This window comes from Humulus lupulus, chromosome 7, assembly GCF_963169125.1.
Source record: "Humulus lupulus chromosome 7, drHumLupu1.1, whole genome shotgun sequence".
Classification (NCBI taxonomy): Eukaryota; Viridiplantae; Streptophyta; class Magnoliopsida; order Rosales; family Cannabaceae; genus Humulus; species Humulus lupulus.
In genome coordinates, this window is record NC_084799.1 from 144778085 (window position 1) to 144800392 (window position 22308).

Genomic DNA, 22308 nt, shown 5'->3' on the forward strand with positions numbered 1-22308 from the left:
CTTCACAAATTTTGGATTCAGATTTGAATTTAATCTTCTAAAACAATCTACCAATTAATGATTATGAGGGCCCCAAAAAATTTAAGTACTCAAAATCATAAAAATTGTATGCGAAATGGATACCAATTATGTCCTTAGAGAGTATTTGACTCCTTAACTAAAAAATTATTTTTTGTTTTTAAAATCTAAAAAATGTTTTCTGAAAACAAGTAGGGATGTTTGACATTGTTTTCAGAAAACAATTTTTAAAATCAAAGTTACAAAAAGCTGAAAATTTTGAGAACAATAAAAAGTTATTTTTAGTTGTTATCAAAGGGTGTACACAATTTGGTTTGGTGTGGTTTAGAAGAATTTTGAAACCAAGCCACTCATACGGTCTTTTCAAATGAAAAACCAAACCAAACCATTAAAATTAAAAAACCAAACCAAACCATAAATAAACGGTTTGGTGTTGTTTGGTTCGATTTTAATCATATAACCAAATTATTAAAATTTTATACTTTTTTATTATAAAATAATTATATTTAAATAATAATAATAATTTTAGCTTTACTTTTAAGATCATAAAAGTCTACAAGAAGCTTATTGTATTTGTTGTTGTAAGTGTAAGTATTTTGAATCATTTTATAGAAGTGAGAAAAATAAATGTTTACTTTCTAAATAATGTGAGACCTTACATTTTTTTTAAGTTTTAGAAACTTGTGCATGTATTAAATACTACTAAAAACATATTCTAAACAATTAAATTGTTTTGCTTGGATGGTTTGGTAGACTTTATATTAACTTAAGTGTAGGGGTTCAAACATTTGCACCCTAATTTCTTAAAATTATTGTTTTAGAAAAAAACACGGTTCGGTCTGGTCCGGTCCAGTTTAATTGGTTTTAAAAATTTAGAAACTGTGACCAAACCATTAAAGTTGAGCGGTCCATTTAAACTGAACCAACGGAAACTGTTTCACCGGTTAAATTTTTTGGCGGTTTGCGGTTTATTTGAACACCCTTAGTTATCAAATTTTTTTGTCAATTTTTTTTCTCACATAATATTTTTAATTATTATTATCTCACGTCACTTTCTCTTTTATTAATTTATCTCTCCTTATTTTCTCTCACATTATTTTCTCTCTTATCACTTTTGATCTCATTATTTTCTATCTTATCACTTATTATCACATTATTTTATCTCTCATCAATTCCTATATCTTCATTTTCTCTCTCTTTATTTTTTCTATCTCGTCATTTTCTCTCTCATTTTTTTCTTGCATCAATTTCTCTCTTCTCAATTTTTCTTCCTCAAAATTTCTCTCATTATTTTTTATCACTTTTTCTTTCACATTACTTTATCTCATTATTTATTATAAACTTTTAAAAAAAATCATCTTTGTAAATATATTTATTAATTTGAGAAAACAATAACTCTTACTTTTTCCAAACTAAATTAATAAATTATTTAAACCAAAAAAGATGGATAAAAGAAGGCGAGGGGTAGGTGGAGCGCACTGAGCGCATGTTAGCAAATGTAACTAGCCGTTGAACTTGACAATTAGAAAAAGGAAAGTAGGAATTGGAATCTTACACCGCCCGGCATTGCAACGTTCGAAATTTATTTAAACCGACCCCAGACCCTCTTGCTGCGACGTCGTTTCATTCAACTCACTCCTTCTTATAAAACCAAACCTCCTCAAACACTCCACATCCTTCATCATCTTTTCTCTCCACCATCTCTCTCTCTCTCAAAGCTCTGAGAAGGAAGAAGAGGAAGACGAAGAACGAACCTTTTTGGGGGTAATTCCAGCTTCACTACTGTACCCCTCACCGTTGATTCTTGCAAATCTTTTTCTCATGGCAGCCGTTAACGGATACCCAGACAACACTCCCGTTGGCCCCAACACCTCTCCGGCTAAACAGTCTCTGCCTCCCGCGAAGACCGTTGACTCTCAGTCTGTTCTCAAGAGGTATATATATATTTGCACACAAACTGTGTTTAAAAGATTCGCTTGAAGCTAAGTAGGCTCTCAAGGGTTTTCTATGTTCTTTTTAAGCTTTTGGTTTTAGGATTTTTTTTCCTCTGTGACGTACTTAGTTTAGGAAGATTATGTATTTTATTTATCTACTGTCTCTTAAATTTGAAATAACTGAGGGTTTCGGTGACTTTTTGGGGTTTTAGGAGTACTTCTATTTTATTTATCCACTGTCTATTAAATTTGAAATAACTGAGGGTTTCGGTGACTTTTTGGGGTTTTAGGAGTACTTCTATTTTTATTAATCAATTGGGTTTTTGTTTTTTTTTTTTGTTTTTATCTTCTAGCTTTTTCCATTCGATGGAGTTCTAATTATTATCTGTACTGATTATCTTTCAAACAGGTTGCAATCTGAACTGATGGCCTTAATGGTAAGATACTAAGTTTTGCTGTTTATCTATTGTATTATCTGTTTGGAATGTTGAGAAAGTAGACCAATATTGTTTCCTAAAACCTGACTTGTTTTACTCCAGCTTTTCTTTTTGAATTATAGTAGGAATACAACTTAGCATGAAATGAAAAAGGTTGTCTTAGCAAAACTTTTATTAGACTTGAATTGTTTTTGACAATCATAGATGGGTGGAGATCCTGGGGTATCTGCCTTCCCTGAAGAAGACAACATATTTTGCTGGAAAGGAACAATTACAGGAAGCAAAGAAACTGTATTTGAAGGCACAGAATACCGGCTATCACTCTCTTTTTCAAATGATTATCCTTTCAAGCCTCCCAAGGTCAAGTTTGAGACCAGTTGCTTCCATCCTAATGTGGATATCTATGGCAACATTTGTCTGGACATTCTTCAGGTATTTTGTTTGCTTTAATTTTTTTTAACAGTGTTCATATAAAGCTTAATATCTCAACTACCTGTTTCCCAATATTATAAACATATAAACTAAAATCGCGAAAAATATGATTTTAATGGTTTATAGGATAAATGGTCATCTGCCTATGATGTTAGAACCATTCTACTCTCCATTCAGAGTCTTCTTGGAGGTAATTTCTGATTTGTTTTTATTTGTTTTCTTAAGTAGAATGCTAAGCTATTTTACTTATTTGCTTTGCTAAGTAAGTGATAGCTTAGAAATCTGCTTTTATTTGGTCATTTGCCTATGATGCTAGTATTGATTAAAATAAAATCTCCTGTGTGCAATACAGAACCCAATATAACTTCGCCTTTGAATACACAAGCAGCTCAACTTTGGAGCAATCAAGAGGGTAAGTAGTAGGGTAAATATTGCCCTTCTTTTTCATACGACCATTTTTTTTAAATTGTGGCAATAATATATGCTCGTACAAATAAGAGTTTTTTGGCTCTTGCAGAATATAGAAAGATGGTGGAGAAGTTATACAAGCCTCCATCAGCAGCGTGAAAGATGGATAATATATACATATGGAACCACTTATTTTAAGAGTGTTTAATTCTTTATTCCTGCTCTGTTTCATCATCATATGGAACCACTTATTTTAAGAGTGTTTAATTCTTTATTCCTGCTCTGTTTCATCATCATAAGAGGAATTTCATCATGTACGTTTTAGATGAATCCATCGAGGCAATTCGTTTTAAATTTTAAAGTTTATATTTAGCACGGTTGTTTTTATATGTTGAAAAGGTCAACCGAAACATACAATACCCAATTGAGGCAATTCGTTTCAAATTTTAAAGTTTTATTTAGCACGGTTGTATTTATATTTCTTGGACAATAATACCCAAGAAATAAAAATGACACTAAAAGAGAGAATTTGCAAATTAATTGGGAAAATTGCTTGTATAAAATTTAGCTAAATTATTTTAAATTTTTTTTTAAACAAGGCGTTTGGTAAAATTTTTGTTTTTAAATTTTTTAAACTAAAAAATAAAAATAAAATTATATTTTTGTTTTATGTTTTTTTATTTCTATAAAATAAAAATGTGTTTTGGTAATGTTGACGCGGTTTTTCGCCAACAGGTAATTAATAGAATAAGAGAATGAGATTAGTGCTAAGTAAATGAACCGTAACAGATGAATGATCTTGAAATAAAATGGTGATACGAATACTTTTTTAGATGGTTCAAATGTTAAAATCCTTCTACTCCACCAGCCAATATTATTGCTAGTTTTCTAGTATTCTTTACAGGGTATTTCTTTACACAATCGAATCCAACCATTTGCAACTCTCAGGGTCTCCATATTTATAGGAGAGGGCACCTGGGGGTTTGGCAAAGGGGGTCATCCCGTGACCTTCTTACCATGTCACTTCTTTGACATTCATGATTAATTCCTAAAACCTGACAAATGAAGTGTGGTCTAAGGGGGATAATGGGCCGCACGGCCCAACCCAGTCGTGGGTGCCTGAACACGCACGTTTATGCTGCGTGTCTGAGAATTCAGGGATATATCAGACGCGTGATGTCTGATATATGCACGTTTACATTGCATGATTGACTTTATAAAGGGTCACAGCTTCCAGCTCCAACCCGTGACTCGAGCTGGATGTCTTCTTAGCCTGTGGCGTCTATACTTCTGACCCGACTCCTTAGTAACCTTAGTAAGCCTTTGGTTATCTTGAGCTAAAGAGGTGGGACCTGGTAACAGTAGCTCCGGGTACGTGGCATCCACGTGGCTGATACAATTATGCCATACCTCAGCTCTCTAATAGCCCGTGGAGAATTAGGGCATACATTTGCCCCCCAAGCCCCTGCTCGTGGTACACGATGCCACCTGGGGCCACAGTGGGGGCTTTTAGGCTTCCTTGTGGACTCTTCACATCCCGCCCATTACGCAGGTGTCGAATACGTGGAGCATCGTGGTTGGTGACGGTACGTCTTTCGAGAATCGCATTAAATGGCCTAGCCTATACTCGGCTGTCGTTTCACCTTTCGAGTAGAGAGCCTCGTATCCTACATCAAGGCAATCCAACGACCCTTCTCACTTGGCCTCTTACGTATATGTTATCCCAAAAATCAGAAGTGAATGACATGGCAAGCATTAAATACACGTGGCTGACACCTGGCAGAATCTGTGCTCGACCATCGACCAGGAAGACATCTAGTGTCATGCGATCGGTTTCTTCATACGACCAGCCTGGTCGTACGCACATTATAATCGGAAAAGATCTTATGCAGTTATGATAGTATCCGAGATTATCTCCCATGATTTCCTAAGTATCCGATTATTTAGGAAATCATATCTGTAACAAATCAATGTAAATCTTCCTTGAGCCTATAAATAAATGATGATGGCTCAAGGGAAAGGGATCTGCTTCTTCTTCTTTTTTCTTACTTTCAGATCACGAGAAATTAGAGTTATTGTACTATTCCTGAGAGGGGACTGAAACTCATTGAACCCTAGTTCTTTGATCACTCCTCTGAGTCTTACATCAATAATAATTCAAGTGGACGTAGGTTATTACCAGATTCTGGGGCCGAACCACTATAAACCTTCGTGTTCTTTATTATTTCGTCATCACATTCTTTCCAACGTGTTTGTCCACATCAAGCGTTTTTGACTCCGTGTCAGTTGGCCAAATTTAGGGTCAACAGTATATAAAAGGGGTGGCCACCTTACGCATGGGCCACCTATTCATTTGAAAATTTTCTTATCTTCCCACCTTCTTCTTCCTTCTCAGTCTCAAAAAACCCTCTCTTTCTTCCGGTTACTGTTCCCAGCGTTCCAGAAGTTCAGGCGCGAGAGCTCTTTTGAGGCTTAGGCATCAACTATTTCGACAAGGCTCCAACCCAGACGACCCCTTCAGCCTTCTCACAGCAAAACATTCTGTAAGTTCTCCGCTCATGCATGCTTTAAATTTCCTCTTCACTGTTTCTTAGGTAAATTGTTTCTGTGGCCGCATGCAACATTCTGTTGGTTTTTGTGGGTATGATAGGCGTAGGTTTTTATTCTAGGGCATCGATCGTAGAAAAAACCATTTAGGAGCATGACTCATAGGGTATGCTTTCTGGGCAAATTTTCTGGGTAGGATTTTTGGTATGCCTGTTTGAAATAACCAGCCTTTTGGGTGCAAAACCGGGTAGCTTAGGGGACACGCTTCACAGGCGGTTTTGCACTACTTGCCTACTGAAACTTTCCTTCCAAGGAAAACTTTTATCCTGACCCTCCTGACACACGGATTCCGAGTTATCGGGGATCTGTTGGGAGTACAGGCGTGTAACGACCCGAATTTGCTAATCGGACTTAGGGTCGTGATTAGTGTGCCTGGAGGGCAATAAGTGGTTTAATTTGCTTATATGTGTATATATGATTATAATGCATGTTTAATTGAGTTAAATGTGCATGTGGGCCCCATCAGGATATTGGGGGCATAAATGTGATAAATGAAATATATGTTGTATATGTGTGATATGTCTGTACAGCACGATCCGAGACAGTCCTGGGGAGCAGTTAGCCAGAGAGTCACAACGGGGTTGAGATTCGGACTCGGGGCGAGTCGAGGGGTAATTCGGGTATTAGTTGAGTTATGGGATTATCGGGACATAGAAATAAATATTTGGAGATATATTTGAGGATAGAATGCCTAGGTGGGAATATTTGGGGAATTTACCATTTTTGCCCTCGGGGACGTTTTGACACCCCGAGCCTTGAGATAACCTTTAGACTTAAGCTATATAAAACAATAAAAGAAAGGAACTGTTTAGAAACCTTGAGAAACCGACCCATACTTCTCTTTGAACTGAAGTTAGTTTGTGCTTATCTCTCTCTCACTTTCTAAGACAACACTCAAGAGGAAACTCATAGGGAATTCTTGGTGCAAACTAGCATAAGCAAGGGATTCAGCCGTGTTAACTCAGAAGCTTAAGGCTTGTGGATTAAGGTTCAACATCAGGGGTTTGAATTCAGCAAGAGGTAAGTTTTCCATGGAGGATATGTTCAAGTTTCAGCTGTGTTTTCAAGCTTTGCATGTGGGTAGAATCTAGGCTGTTTTTGGGTGTTCTAGTTATATTTTGGAGTAGATTTCTGTTGGGTTTTGGTGTTGAAATTAAGCTGGAATGATGGTGTTATTAGCTAGGAATGTTAGCTTGGTTTTGGTGGGAATTGGCTTGAAGGAGGGATGGAAAACTGGTGTAGAAATCTGGGTTTGCTGTATAGCGCCGCGGCCCTAGGAGGGGTGCGCTGCGGCCCGCGTGCACGCGCAACCGTGGGAGGCTGAGAGAATTCATGCGCGCCGCGGCCCGTGTGGGGGTCAGTGAAGAGCTAGCCTCTGTTTTGAGGCTAGCCGCGGCTCTAGAGGGTGGGGCCACGGCCCTTAGTGTCAGTGAGGATTTTAATGATATTTTTGACTTGGGAACTTAAAGGGTAAGGCTCGGGATGGATTTTATCATTCGGATTGATGGAATTCAAGGTCTCGGAGGTTAGGGTTAGGGTTTGAGGTTATTTGTTGGGTTATAATTTGATGGTCGGATATTGTTATGTGTTGTGACTAGGATTTCGGCGAGGCTCACGTTTGTGGACTGTGCTCGGGGCATCGGTGCTCAGGAAGCTCGAAACTCAAGTAAGAAAACCCCTGTTTCCATAGAGCTTGTGTGCAGGGCTGAGCCCAATATATTGAATGGAAATGACATGCAGGGCCGAGCCCTATATACTAGAATTGTGGAGCATGGCTCTTTATCTGTTTAAGCTTGAATTCTGTGCTTGTTGCTATAATGTGTTTAATATTATATGTGTGATCGGCAAGAGCCGGGAACGGTGTAGACCGGGAACGGCGTAGGGCCGGGAACGGCATCAAGCACGATGAGTGCAAGGCCGAGAATGGCAAGAGGCCGGGAGCGGCGTTGAGCACGTGGGGTGCGAGTTGCCAGGGCGAGTCCCTAACAGGATACTTGGGATATCCTTACGGCGTGGTCCACGAACTCAGGGCTTGGTAAACACCTGGGACGGCTAGGCTGTATGTGTTTAGCTATTGGTGGCCTGTTTATATGTTTGATTCGTGTATTGCATATGTTATCTGTTATGGGTTTTCTTGCTGGGCTTCGGCTCATAGATGCTCTGTGTTGCAGGTAAGGGTAAAGAGAAGATCAACCAACCATGAGCACAGCTGGCGTGAGGCGGCGTGTACATGTCCGGCCAGCCTGGCTGTCACAGCTAGGGGATTTTGGGAGATGCTTGTAAATGAACTTAGATTTTTTCGTTTAGTCGACTCTGGTCAGTTTTGTATTGTAAATATTTTCTGAACTATGTTTTGGGATCCCAAGTGTAAACTTTCATGATTAGCTATGAAAAACTACTTTCTCTAATGTTTTCTTTTTAATTATGGCTTAGTTACACGTTTTGAATTAAAACCTCGATTAGCGAGTTGAAAGCACGATTTTAAACACACTTGGTAACGGCTCTAAGGAAGTAGGGCGTTACATCCTAGCCATCAAATCCAATGCTTTATCTTTGGTCAAAAATGGGGCCAAACACCTATATTGAGATACGCGAAGCCAAATGATAGGCTCACATTCAATATCAAGTAATAACAAGGATCATCTCTAACATCACCTATGCTGTGAAGGCCTATTTATAAGAACCAAAGAGAAGAGTCTACCAAAGCACCTAAAGGCCCCCTACTAGACTGGGGGGCAAGTGTGGATGCTCAAAATTCCATACTTGTAAAATATCCAAAGCACGTGCTAAGGTCCCATAAATGCCCAAGTACGTACCCGTTCCTCTGCGAGGTGCCTCGCACCACCATCGTCTCGTGAGGCCCCTTATGCCCTTGCCTCGCGCACCTGGGTCACTGCCACAAGAAGACAAGAGTCTCGCAGCCCCCAAGACACCCCAAGATGCCTCGCACTGCCATCGCCTCGCGAGGCCCTTATGCCCTCGCCTCGCACACCAGCCGCGCTGATGGTCTCGCAGCCTTGCCTCGCACACCAGCCGCGTTGTGGGTCTCGTGGTGGCCTCACCTCGCACACCAACCACACCGTGGGTCCTGTGGTGGCCTCGCCTCGCATACTAGCCACATCGTTAGGGGCCTCACGAGAGATGGCCTCACCATAGTCTCATCCTTAGGGGCCTCGCGAGACATGGCCTCCCCATAGCGCCTCGCATCCTTTGGGACCTCGCGAGACATGGCCTCCACTAAGTGCCCTGCGTCCTTAGAGGCCTCGCGAGACATGGCCTTCCCAAAGTGCCTCGCACCCTTAGGGACCTCGCGAGACATGTCCTACACTAAGCGTCCCGCGTCCTTAGGGGCCTCACAAGACATGGCCTCCCCGAGGCCTCTCGCGTCGTATACATAGCAGGCATCTCTCTCTTTGAGATAAGCGCCACCAACGGGGCATTGCTCTTATTGTGGGCCTCACAAGAAGTAAAATCAAGGACCTCTTTAACACACGATTAAGGAAGGATATGGGAAGCCTCATAGTGATTCGACGCGAAGTCAGAAGAAGTACGGAGCGCACTCACAAACTAAGAGGAATTAGAGTACGGACACAAGGCCCACACTAGACAAGTAGTGGTCATACAAGTGAGGTACCTGTTATGGTCCTCACCAGCCCATCTTTGACACTAGTACTGAGCGAGTAGTGGAGGCACAATTGAGTACTAAAGTGGAGGTGCCCCCGCAGACTCTGACCATGTACTAGAGCCGACACCACTACGCCTGATACCACTCCCCTGACAATGTACTCGTGTACGATCTGGTCCCCTGGGACCACAATGTATCAGGGGTCATTAGAGTCCACTATAAAGGGAACCTCACTTCAACATAGAAGGGGGTTGGAAAAATAATGTAGCTTGATACCAAGAGAAATACAAGTTCTTTTCTCCATTTCTTTCTGCAACTATTTTTTAAGTTTCTTATCTGGTCCGTGAAGTTTTTCATCTTTAAGCTATATACTTTGATTTTTTCTAACTTAACTTCATTGAAGAGTTCTCACCGTCAACAGTTACCTCTATGGTGTAGAGTCCAAGAATTTTACTTAGCTAGTTAGATAGTAGTAGTAGTAGTAGTTATAGTATGTTTATTACTGTGGATTTTTGGTTCAAGTCGGGACTAAGTTGAACACTCGTAGCAACACTTATAGATTTTATAAGTTTAACCTATAGTTTAAGAATATTAATTATAACATAATGTTTGATTAATATAACTGATTATAAAGATGATATTTATTATACTATAAGGTTTAGATAGAACTAATAAGGTCATGACACTTGTCATGTGCATGTTTATTGAGAAATTAAAGTATTTTTGAGTAATAGTTTTATAAGAATAATATTTGAAAACCCCAGAATCTGCCAGCAGCTTTGAAATCGTTATAGGACTCAGTCAAAGTTGTTTACTCAATTCAAATTAGGCTAAAAAAGTGCAATTACATGTATAATATTTCAGCGTATGCCGATATATCGCAGCTCTAGGGGCGATATATCTCCACTCAGGGAATACGAAAAACACGTAACTTCGCACGAACGTTTCGACGAGCCTCAGAAATATAAGCCCAGGTGATATATCGCCTACCATGGGCGATATATCAGCTCTAGGGCAATATTTTTGAATGATTTTAAAACCGAGCTCAATTCAACCCATAACCTCTTGGCAAGCCTCAGAATATTTTTGACCGAGTCTTAAGCCTCTGCTGAATGATTATTCAAATATTTTTCAATTAAATAGTCATTATTTTATTCAAGCTAAAAGAAGATCTTTACATTCTTGAACTCTATAAATAGGACCTAGTACCCAGCCATTTCTTTCATTCTTCAAGGTGAGTTCAGAGCCTTCAAGCTGCTAGGTTTACTTTAGAGTGTTAAACACTTGGGTTGGGGTTATAAGCTTTATCCTCTTAAGCTTATTAAACACTTGGGAAGTAAGGTTAATAGTGTGTTTTTTGATATCGAAGTGTAGTTCGGTTATAGTGCATTCAAAAGCATCTAAGTTCTTTGAACTTGAGGTTTCTTGTCAGTAAGTATCTTCTCGGTGGTTTAGTTCATTTCCATCTCTTTTCTTTTAGAAATACTCACCTTCTCATTATTGGTTTTAGGAGTGTTCCAAAATCCCGTCCTTGTTCTCACATCCTGGTTTTGGTAAGGAAAATAGGATATTTTCTATATGCTTATGTGCATGTTTATGTAAAATATGTTTATGCTATAGTACGCTATGTTATGTTTTATTTAGGGCTCATAGTTGCTTAGTGCCCTAGTGTTTGTCATTTTTATGCTTATAGTTATGATTTACCCTACCTCAGATATTAGACAGGGGACCTAGATGGGTTATCATAAACTATCATGTGATCTAACCTACCTTAGATATTAGACAGGGGACGTAGATGGTTTATCACATGTTTTAATGGCCATTAATAGTATAGTCCTATATGGTAGACGTCTTTATAGTTATATGTTATATGTTTATAGCTTATGTTTATGTTTATGTTTCATGCTTTTAGTAGATTTTTCCTTGCTGGGCATTAGGCTCATTCCTTTATTTTATATGTGCAGGAAAATAATTATGGCGGTAGAAAGATTCTTGGCGGCTTGAGATTGTGTATTGAGGAAGAATGGATTCGGTGGACTGCGTGAACGATTCGAGGACGAAGTTATTTTTAGTCATTTCAATTATGTTTTCTATGTATTTTCTGCACCTGATTTTGTAACGAATTTATTTAAGATTTAAGTTATGTTTTATTTTCAAACAATGGGATCCCATATCCTACCCCGAATTTTATAGATTTCAACTTTTACTTTATAGTTTTTAATAAAGTTATGAATGTTTCTTATGTATGTTTTCTTAAGAATAGTGTCTATGTATAAGTAGTTTTAATGGTCCAAGATCTAGAATTATTTGGGTCATTACATATGGCAAAGTAAATCCCAACATTGATGGTCAAGTTAATATAAGTCAAGTAGCATGTGAATGTGTCAACGCTAAGTCAGAGAATCAACATCTATCTTTATGACCATAACATACTTAATGTCTATATTTTTATGTAACATCGGGTCACTTTTTCATGCGTGTTGCTATATAGTCCCACAAATTATTACCAAATATTATCTTGTATTAAGATTTGGCCCAGAAAAATTGGTGCCCCAAACTAAAGTATAATTATAGGGATTCAAGTAAAATTTTATTTGTATATATATAATGATATTTTTTAAAAGTATACATAAATTATGTTATTGTTAAAATTTTAAAATCCTTATCTCTAAGTCCTAGAACTAAGCGGTAACACCCTGGATAACCAAGGCTGTTACACTGTGTGATTATAAAGGTGCAAGACTTGCTGATCAAGCCATATAGTTGAAAACGTGACCCTAAAGTCATAATTAGGTTAAGGGTAAAATATTTTGGTCATAAAAAGGAAATTTCTCATTAAAATAAACATTTAATACATGGGATCCCAAAATAGGTTTTAAAGGAAAGTTTACAAAATTTCAAAGTTTATGTACAACCATAAGCCACTCTAATGGAAAAATAGACACTTTAGGTTCTCCTATCCCTGTACCATCCCTCGGCCGTGGCGGCCGATCAGCTGACTATGTACATTTTTCCCTAGAGCTCTCCAACTCAGGACTGGTCCACCTTGCCCTTGCCTTTACCTGCACCACGTTGCACCTGTGAGCCAAGGCCTAGCAAGAAAATAATAATGCAAAGCGTAAATGATAATCAATAGTCAGATAAATCACAAATCATCAATCATATACTCAGCAAACCACATTGTTCACATAATCAACGCCATCAATCTGTAAACCAATAATCAATTATCCAGGTAATAAACATGCAATAATCATCAGATTAATAACAGTAAACATATCACACAAGATCCAGAGTCGACACCATTAGGCCGCACCCTCTGTTTATCCCATTGACTCCAGCTCGCTGAGGCCGAGTTCAGTGATTATTTACTTAACCTTAGCTACCAGTGGCCGAGCCGCGTCCTTGTGCGCCAATATTAATTCTGGCACTCTTAGGCCATTTATTTCATGTTCACATGGCATTATACCATCGTACAACAATACATACAAGTATAGGGAACTCTTAGTCCCAACAGAACCACATAACTGGGTGCAGTTTTCTTACCTTTGATTCCGAGCGCTTTGGCTAATTGAGATGACCCTCGAGCACGATCCCGTCCGAGCCCTAGTGTACACGTAGTCACAATCGTAAAATAGAATCCTCATTAACATTCAATTATGTAACCCAACTTTGGAACCAATCCTAAGCTCTTGGGAAGCCCAATTCCACCAAACGGGGGGGTGGAATCGACCGCCGAGCCCCCAAGAAAAAACCCTAAGAAAAATACCCAAGACCCATTGCTAGAGGCAGGGCAGTGCTACATGGTGGGCGTTACAGCACTAGAGTCAGAGACTCAAGCCCCCCAGAAGACGTGGCCTAGTGATGTAGCGCTCCCTACCTAGCACTACAGTGCTACATCCAGCACATGCAAGATTTTCTGGGGTTTCCTTCGAACTTCCCCGAGCCAAAGCTCCAAAAATCCTTCCCAACTTTCCACCAAACTCAAAATCAAGTCCTTAAACCACTATAGCTCACCCAATACAACCTAACAACATTAAAAACTTAGCTAAAAGCATCATCAAACACAGAAACCCAAGCTTGAGCTCTAAAGCTCAAGAACACCATCTAAAACCAGAAAATCTTGACAATTAAGGTAAAAATTATTACCTTTGATGAAAGAATCCGACCCTAGGTTGCTTCAATGTCCTTCCAAGCTTTAATTCTTAAATTCTCAATCTTAGGTTCCTCACAACTTCAAACCAAACCCTGATTTTAGAAATCAAAATCCAAAACTTTCAAGAAGATTAAGTAGTATTCAAAACCAGAAATTGAAGTTCTTACCTCTTCTTGATTTCAAAATTCCTAAGGATTGCTAGCAGTAAATCCTCCTCCAAAGTTTGATTATACTCCCAAATTCCTCAAGAAATTCAGCTGCTCAACTTCAGCACCTCTTTTCCCTTTTGAACCCTTGAACCAAATGACCAAACTCCTCTAGAAAAGCCTAAAATGTAAAAGCTAATTTCAGCTGTTTTTATCTCATTTAAAACCTAAATTACCTTTCTACCCCTCCTTCTAAACACTTCCTTCCTAAACCTCAAGGGTAACCTAGTCATTCCACCCTTTGCAAAAATACCATTTTTCCTTTCTTATTTCACCAATACCACTAAAACTAAGGTTACTAATAGTACCACCTCAGCTAAACATTACTTACCACAGCCGTGACTCTCAACTAGAACCGCGGAACAAGATCATTTCACGCCGGAAACACCACACATAACATCAAAATCATACCCTCAACGAGTCAAAATTTACAAATATACCCTTATAAGCTAAACAAGGCTCACATGCATATTAATACTCGTAAACATGCATTTCACATATCCATATAATCATATAAGCATGCTTATCACATAATCATGCATTAAACCATATAAATCACACATAAACCAATTATTCCCTTCCGATATACTAATCAAGACCCTTAAGCCTTACTAGTGATTTTTTGGTCGTTACAACTATCCCCTCCTACTGAGAATTTCGTCCTCAAAATTTTACCTGAATAACTCGGGATATTGATCCTGCATTACTGACTCAAGCTCCCAGGTCGCCTCTTCAACCTTACTATTCCTCCATAACACTTTAACCAGAGGGATTGTCTTGTTCCGTAGAACTTTATCCTTCCGATCTAAAATATGAACCGGTCGCTCCTCATAGGAAAAATCTGTCTGCAATTCCAACTCTTCATACTTCAACACATGTGTCGTATCTGAGACGTACTTCCGGAGCATAGAATCATGGAATACGACATGAACTCCTGACAATGACTGTGGCAAAGCTAACCTGTAAGCCACCTGTCTTATCCTTTCCAGGATCTCAAAAGGACCGATGAATCTAGGGCTCAGCTTGCCCTTCTTCCCAAACCTCCTCACCCCTCGCAGTGGTGAAACACGTGGTCCCCAACCTAGAACTCCACGTCCCTACGCTTAGGATCATCATAGCTTTTCTGTTTGCTCTGCGAAGCAAGAATTCTAGCTCGGATCTTCTCAATAGCTTCATTGGTCTTCTGAACCATGTCCGACCCCAAATACTTCCTCTCACCCATCTCATCACAATGAATGAGCGATCTACATCTCCTACCATATAACATCTCATATAGAGCCACTCCAATCATTGATTGATAACTGTTGTACAAAAATTCAATCAATGGGAGGTACTTACTCCAAGATCCCTCAAAGCCAATCACGCATGCCCTAAGCATATCCTCCAACACCTAAATCGTCCTCTCAGACTGTCCATCAGTCTGAGGGTGAAAGGATGTGCTGAACTTCAACTGAGTCCTCATAGCCTTCTATAAACTACCCCAAAACTTGAAGGAAAAGATAGGATCCTAGTCTGACACTATAAACTTAGGAACCCCGTGAAGACGTACGATCTCTCTTACATAAAACTATGCGTACTGATCCACCGTATAAGTCATCTTCACTGGAAGAAAATAAGCTGACTTGGTGTATCTGTCCACTATCACCCACACCGAATCATGAAGACCCACTGTCCTGGGTAAACCTCCCACAAAGTCCATCGTAATATCCTCCCATTTCCACTCGGGATACCCAAAGGCTGAAGCAACCCTGTTGGTCGTTGATGCTCAGCTTTCACCTGCTGATAGGTTAAACATCTGGCCACATACTTCACCACATATTTCTTCATCCCAGGCCACCAATACAACATCCGTAGATCATGATACATCTTCGTGGTACCCAGATGAAGTGAGTTCGGTGTAGTATGAGATTCACCCAGTATCTCTCGTCTAATCCCCACATCAGTCGGAACACAAATTCGACCCTGATACCGTAGCAGACTAACCTCAGAAATAGAATAGTCCTTAGCTACTCCCACTAAGACATTCTCTCTAACCTCTTGTTACTGAGCATCCACCAACTGACCTTCCTTAATCCGCTCTAGTAGGGTCAAATGTAGAGTAATATTGGCCAACCGGCCCACCACCAACTCTATCCTCGCTCTAGACATCTCATCAACCAGCTCCCTCGAATTCTTAGTGGAACTAAATAATTGCCCCAAGCCCCTCCGGCTCAATGCATCTGCCACCACGTTGGCTTTCCCTGGGTGGTAAAGAATATCACAATCATAGTCCTTTACCAACTCTAGCCAATGCCTCTGCCTCATGTTCAGATCCTTCTGCGTGAAGAAATACTTCAAACTCTTATGATCGGTGTATATCTCGCACTTCTCCCGGTACAGATAATGTCACCACACCTTCAGTGCGAACACCACCGCTGCCAATTCCAAATCATGGGTAGGATACCGCTGCTCATACTCCTTCAGTTGTCGTGACACATAAGCTATAACCTTCCCATTCTGCATCAACACACAGCCTAAACCCAACCTCGACGCATCGCAATAAACCACAAACTTTCCTTCCTCTAAAGGAAGACTAAGCACAGATGCAATAATAAGTCGCTGCTTCAACTCTTGAAAATTGTTCTCACACTTGTCTGACTAGACGAACTTCAAATTCTTTCGTGTCAATTCTGTCATCGGTGCAGCAATCTTTGAGAACCCTTCAACAAATCATCTGTAGTAACCTGCTAACCCGAGGAAACGCCGAACATCTGAGGCGTTCCTTGGCCTCGGCCAATCTCTCACTATCTCCACCATAGATGGATCCACCTTAATCCCGTCTTCACCCACAATATGTCCAAGGAATGTTACTTTTGGTAGCCAGAACTCACACTTCTTAAACTTGGCGTACAACTGGTGCTCTCTTAACCTCTGCAAGACCTATCAAAGATGTAGCTCGTGCTCTGCCTTTGAACTGGAGTACAGTAAAATGTCATTGATGAAGACAATGGCGAAATGATCCAAGAAGTCCTTGAACACCCTATTCATTAGATCCATGAAGGCTGATGGGGCGTTGGTCAAACAAAATGACATGACCAAAAACTCATAATGCCCATACCTCGTTCAGAAGGCCATCTTCGGTATATCCTCATCCTTGATCCTCAGCTGGTGATAACCAGATCAAAGATCAATCTTCGAGAATACTATCTTTCCCTGCAGTTGATCAAACAAGTCATCGATCCTTGGTAGAGGGTACTTGTTCTTGATGGTCAACTTGTTCAACTCTCTGTAATCTATACACATCCTTAGAGTCCCGTCCTTCTTCTTCACAAATAGAACCGGAGCACCCCATGGCAAAAAACTAGGTTTGATGAACCCCAAATCCAGAAGCTCCTGTAACTGTATCTTCAATTCCTTTAGTTCTATCGGTGCCATTCTATATGGTGCCCTCGACACTGGCTCTGTCCCTGGCGCTAACTCAATGATGAACTAAATCTCCCAGTGTGGCGGCAATCCTGGTAAATCCTCAGGGAACACATCCAAGAACTCACAAACTAATCTGGTCTCCTCCGGCTCTGTTGGCAACACTCTAGTAGTATCCATAACACTAGCCAAGAAACCTATACATCCCTCTTGTAATAGGTCCCTAGTCCTCAATGCTGATATCATTGGTACGCAGGGTCCACATACCATACCCATGAAAACAAAGGGATCCTCGCCCTCTGGCTCAAAGGTCACCATCTTCTTCCTACAATCAATAGTAGCTCCATATCTAATCAACAAATCCATGCCCAAAATCACGTCAAAGTCCTCCATACCTAACTCAATCAGGTCTACTGATAACTCCCTACCATTAACCATTAGTGGCAGTGCTCTAATCCACCTCCTAGAAACTACCAGTTCCCCTTTAGGAAATATAGTCCCAAACCCCGCAGTACAGTACTCACTAGGTCTACACAATCTATCAATCACCTTACTAGAAACAAATGAATGTGTAGCACCAGAGTCAATCAATACAGTAAAAGGAGAGTCAGCGCTAGAAAGCTGACATGTCACCACCGAGGGACTAGCCTGGGCCTCTGCCTGCGTTAGGGTGAACACTCGAGTTGGAGTCAAGCTGTCCACCTTCCTAGCTTCCCCTTTCTTCACTGTTGGATAGTCTTTCTTGAGGTGTCCCACCACCCTACATACATAACAGGCCTTAGCCTGACATTTTCACGGATGGCGTCTTTGCACTTCGTGCACTCTGGATAGCTCCTCCATGCATCACCACCTCCCTGACGGCCACCCTGAGTACCCCAACCTCTCCTATCAAGGCCAGCAGCGGTCGAAGTGTTAGGGATCTTTCTCTTCAGATCACTGGGGCCTCCGCCCTGACCAAACCTAGAATATGGAGGCACTACTCTGCAACCCTCCCACCTGGCAACATTCTCCCTCCAAATCTTATTCTCCGCTTCCTCAGCGGTAAGAGGCTTCTCAACAGCCTGGGGATAAATTGTCCCCCCAGGTACTGTTCTAATCCTAACATCTCGGGCTATCATAGCATTAAGCCCTCTGATAAATCTATCTTGCCTAGTTGCATCTGTAGGCACAAGATCTGGTGCAAACTTCGCGAGTCTATCAAACTTCAAGGCATACTTTGTAACTGTCATGTTGCCCTGAACCAACCCCACAAATTCATTCACCTTTGCTACCCTGATGGCAACATTGTAATACTTCTGGCTGAACAAATTCTTGAATCCATCCCAACCAAGAGTAGTAACATCCCTAGTTTGTGATGCCACTTCCCACCAAATGCAGGCATCCTCTCTCAACATATATGCGGCACAGGCCACCCTGTCATGATCCTCTACCCTCATGAATTCTAGGATAGTGGTAATCATACTCATCCACTGCTCGACCTTTAGTGGATCTGGTCCCCCCTCAAAAGTTGGAGGATGTTGTCTCCTGAACCGCTCATACAACGACTCCCATCTATTCCCAACCTCCACTGGCTGTATAATCGGTGCCATTGTAGGTGGCACAATGGATGCAACACTCCCTAACAGAGCCTGCTGTCTTAGAATTTGGATCTGCTCATCTTGGCTCTGAAGCCAGGCTTGCAAATCTGCCATAATCTGCTACCAGTTCTCACGGATTGGCAGAGGGTTCTGGCCCTGGTCATCATCTCTAGTCTCAAACCTAGTTCCGACTAGTCGTGTAGATCATCTTAGACACATAGCTATCCAAGTTAATGTGCAATAAACGACTCAGTGATCAGACTATGATGACAGGGTAACAATCTTTCCATGCATCACCATTGGAACACAACCAATCACAAGCAATCAAAATATACATGTTCATCCAAATATCCATTCACATGCAACAGCAATGCTAATAAGCATGCCTTAATATCATCACACAACAGTCAAGGGCCAGGCCCTACCAGTATCTCATGCTCCCAATTAATAAAACAAATAACAGCAATCATGGTTCTTTCCAATCATTTAAGCATATAAATATGTATACACAATTACCAAACCCTGAGTCGAGCTTGTCTTTAGCAACGAATGTACATATCCAGCCAGTCTTCAGGAAACCTTAAACCTAGGACGCTCTGATACCAAGTTGTAACACCTTGGATAACCAAGGTCGTTACACTTTTTATTATAAAGGTGCAAGACTTGCTAATCAAGTCATATAGTTGAAAACGTGACCCTAATGTTGTAATTAGGTTAGGGTTAAAATATTTTGGTCATAACGAGGAAATTTCTCATTAAAAAAAAAGTTTAACACATGTGTTGACTGTCTTTTTAGCCAACGACGTGAGAACGTCAAATACGACGAACCTTCAAGAGAATGTAAACGACAACAGACGGTATAAACAAGAAAAGTAAATAACACACAGGATTTTTATAGTGGTTCAGCCCCGATTGTTGGTAATAGCCTAATCCACTTAGAGTTGTGATTTATGGATCTATACTCAAGATCAGATGGACTGAGCCAACTGAGTTTCTTCAGTACAGATTGTGAAAATACAAGAGTTCTCTAAAATATCAGCACTTTCTCTCTCTAGAATACACAGACCCAATTTTCTCTCTCTAGAAAGAAGGAGCAGAAGAAGAACCCCTCTCTCATCCCATAAGCTCTCTATTTATAGGCCTGGGATCCTCAACTGATATCCCCTTATGATAGGGATATTTTATTATATTTATTACATTTAAACATTCAAAATTCGAAATATAACAAACCCCCCATTTGTGGGAAGAATGAGAGATTCCCGCATATGTTGTTGAAGCTGTCTCTGGGAATCTTGACTTAGTCTCCTCTAGCTAGTTGATCCACCTCCTACTGACCACTCATGCAAGTGTTGGTTGGACGTGCATGGTGGTAGGACATGCATGGTGGTAGGACATGTTTTCGTGGGTTGAACGTGCATGGTGGTAGGACATGCACTTCTCTCCTCTAACATGGCACTCTCCTCTAGCATGCCATGTTCCCCCTTGAACCAATCTCCTTGGCTTCTCCTCGGACCAAGGTGGTCCGAGGCAACCTCCTCCATGACATCTCACCTTGGACAACATTGAGGCAACCTCCTCCATGACATCTCACCTTGGACAAGTTCAAGGCATTCTCCTTTAGCATCTCTCAAACATTTTCGATCGAACATTGTATAGGCTCCCCTTATCAAAATCTAAGTCTCCATCCTCTTGCATGAGACTCCTCCTCCTTAGCTACTTACCTTGGACACGTTCGGGCCAACACTTAGAAAACCTTGGGAGGCTTGCCTCCTACACACCCTTGGGGTCTCTTAGGACCACATCCTCCTTGGGGTCTCCTAAGACCACTTTCTCCTTGGGGTCTCCTAAGACCACTCCCTTGGGGTCTCCTAGGACCACATCCTCCTTGGGGTCTCCTAGGACCACTCCCCTTAGCTCTCCTAGAATGCATTCTCCTTAGCCTCCTAGGATGCATTCTCCAATTTTTGGGTATAACATTTGCCCCCCAAGTTTATTATACGATTTCCCTCGTATGATAAACTTTTCTTCTAGCAAAATATTCTTGAGATCATTCAAAAGATTCTATCCGGTTGATAACTTTCCCGTAAACTCCCATGACAGAACTTGTCTTGAACTTGTCTTGTGACTTCTTCAAACTCTATCTTCTTGATACAATGAAAACATAAGCTCCCTTTGTATATGTTGCAAAATCATCATAGTATAGAGACAGGTTGTTGAATATCCTCGATTTGGTTGCGCTAGGATTAGAATTTCGGTGATCGAACTCATGCATTAGGCTCCTTGGATATGCTCGGCCTGCACCATGCAAAACATGGTCTCCTTGGATGTGATCCGACCGGATGCAGGCATTCTCCAACTATGTCTGATCGGACCCTTGGCACACATGCATGATCTTCCCTCGAACTTGTCCGATCGGAGCTTTCCATGTAGGGACTCCTCAAGCCCGAGCCAAGCATTTTGGAACACATGCATGGTCTCCTCGGACATGGTCCGATAGGAGCTTTCATGACATGGTCCGATCGGACAAAGCCTGACCAAGGAAACGTCCAGCCCTGCCTCCACGCGAGCCCAGCGTGAAGTCCCCCAGGATGTCCGATCGGACGTAGCATGCCCGAGGAGAGGATACACGCCCACGGTCCGAGTGTCCAGCGCCTGGTATGCCTTGTGCCTCCGAAGCTCCTAGCCAGCAGCAACGCCTTATGTCCGATCGGGCCTTGAAAACTTTAGGCAATTGTGTAGTCCGATCGGGCATGGGCGTCTAAGGGGGTTAAAAGTCTGCTGCCAAGTAAGTCGGGCACTTCAATGCAAAGACAGGTAAGTGTGGTCCGATCGGAAGTGATCACTCGCCTCGTTCAAAGAAATGCATGCCTGAAGCCTTAACCACAGCCCACCATCTTCGATCGGACGTGAGCTCCCGAGGAGCATAAAGTGTGGTCCGATCGGACCACACGTATGCCCAGAATTTTTGGCAAAACCGTGTAGCCAAAGCCCCTAAGTATACACTTTGCCTACCCCAAACCCAAATCAAATGGGCAAAGTAAATACAGTTGCTCGGACAAATGCTCCCTACTCCGCTTGGATGCAGCCTAGCTACTCGGATACCAACACTTAGACACACGCGGGCATAATGTGATTCGATCGGACCTGAACACTCCAGCCATGTCCGATCGGACATTGCGTACCCTTGGCCAAAAAACTAAGTCCATCTTTTGGGCATGCATGGGACCTCTCCTCGGACTTGGTCCGAGCCAACCATTTGGCACACATGCATGGTCTTCTCCTCGAACTTGTCCGAGCCAACCATCTAGGGACTCCTCAAGCTAAGATCCGAGCCAATCTCTTGGCACACATGCATGGCCTTCTCCTCGAACATGTCCGATCAGAGCTTTCATGACCCTTCCTTGAACCAAGGTCCAAGCCAATAACTTGGCTTCTCCTTGGACATGGCCCGAGCCAAGCATTTGGCTCCTCCATCAAGGTTCGATCGGACATTTCTTGGCTCCTCGGAC

At 41.3% G+C, this 22308-nt stretch overlaps 1 protein-coding gene across 2 annotated transcripts; it reads left to right on the forward strand.

Moving 5' to 3' along the window:
- The first annotated feature begins 1596 nt into the window (after positions 1-1596).
- Positions 1597-3690, forward strand: LOC133788687 (ubiquitin-conjugating enzyme E2 20). 2 transcript variants are annotated; one of them, XM_062226243.1, is made up of 7 exons: positions 1597-1952; positions 2362-2389; positions 2594-2821; positions 2948-3011; positions 3174-3233; positions 3339-3405; positions 3465-3690. In XM_062226243.1, exons 1-6 carry the CDS (start codon positions 1840-1842, stop codon positions 3386-3388), a joined length of 543 nt encoding a protein of 180 aa, XP_062082227.1. In that variant the 5' UTR covers positions 1597-1839; the 3' UTR covers positions 3389-3405; positions 3465-3690. The 2 variants fall into 2 exon arrangements, with proteins under 2 accessions (XP_062082227.1, XP_062082226.1); XM_062226242.1 differs by having other exon boundaries at positions 1598-1952; positions 3339-3690.
- The last annotated feature ends 18618 nt before the right edge of the window (positions 3691-22308 follow it).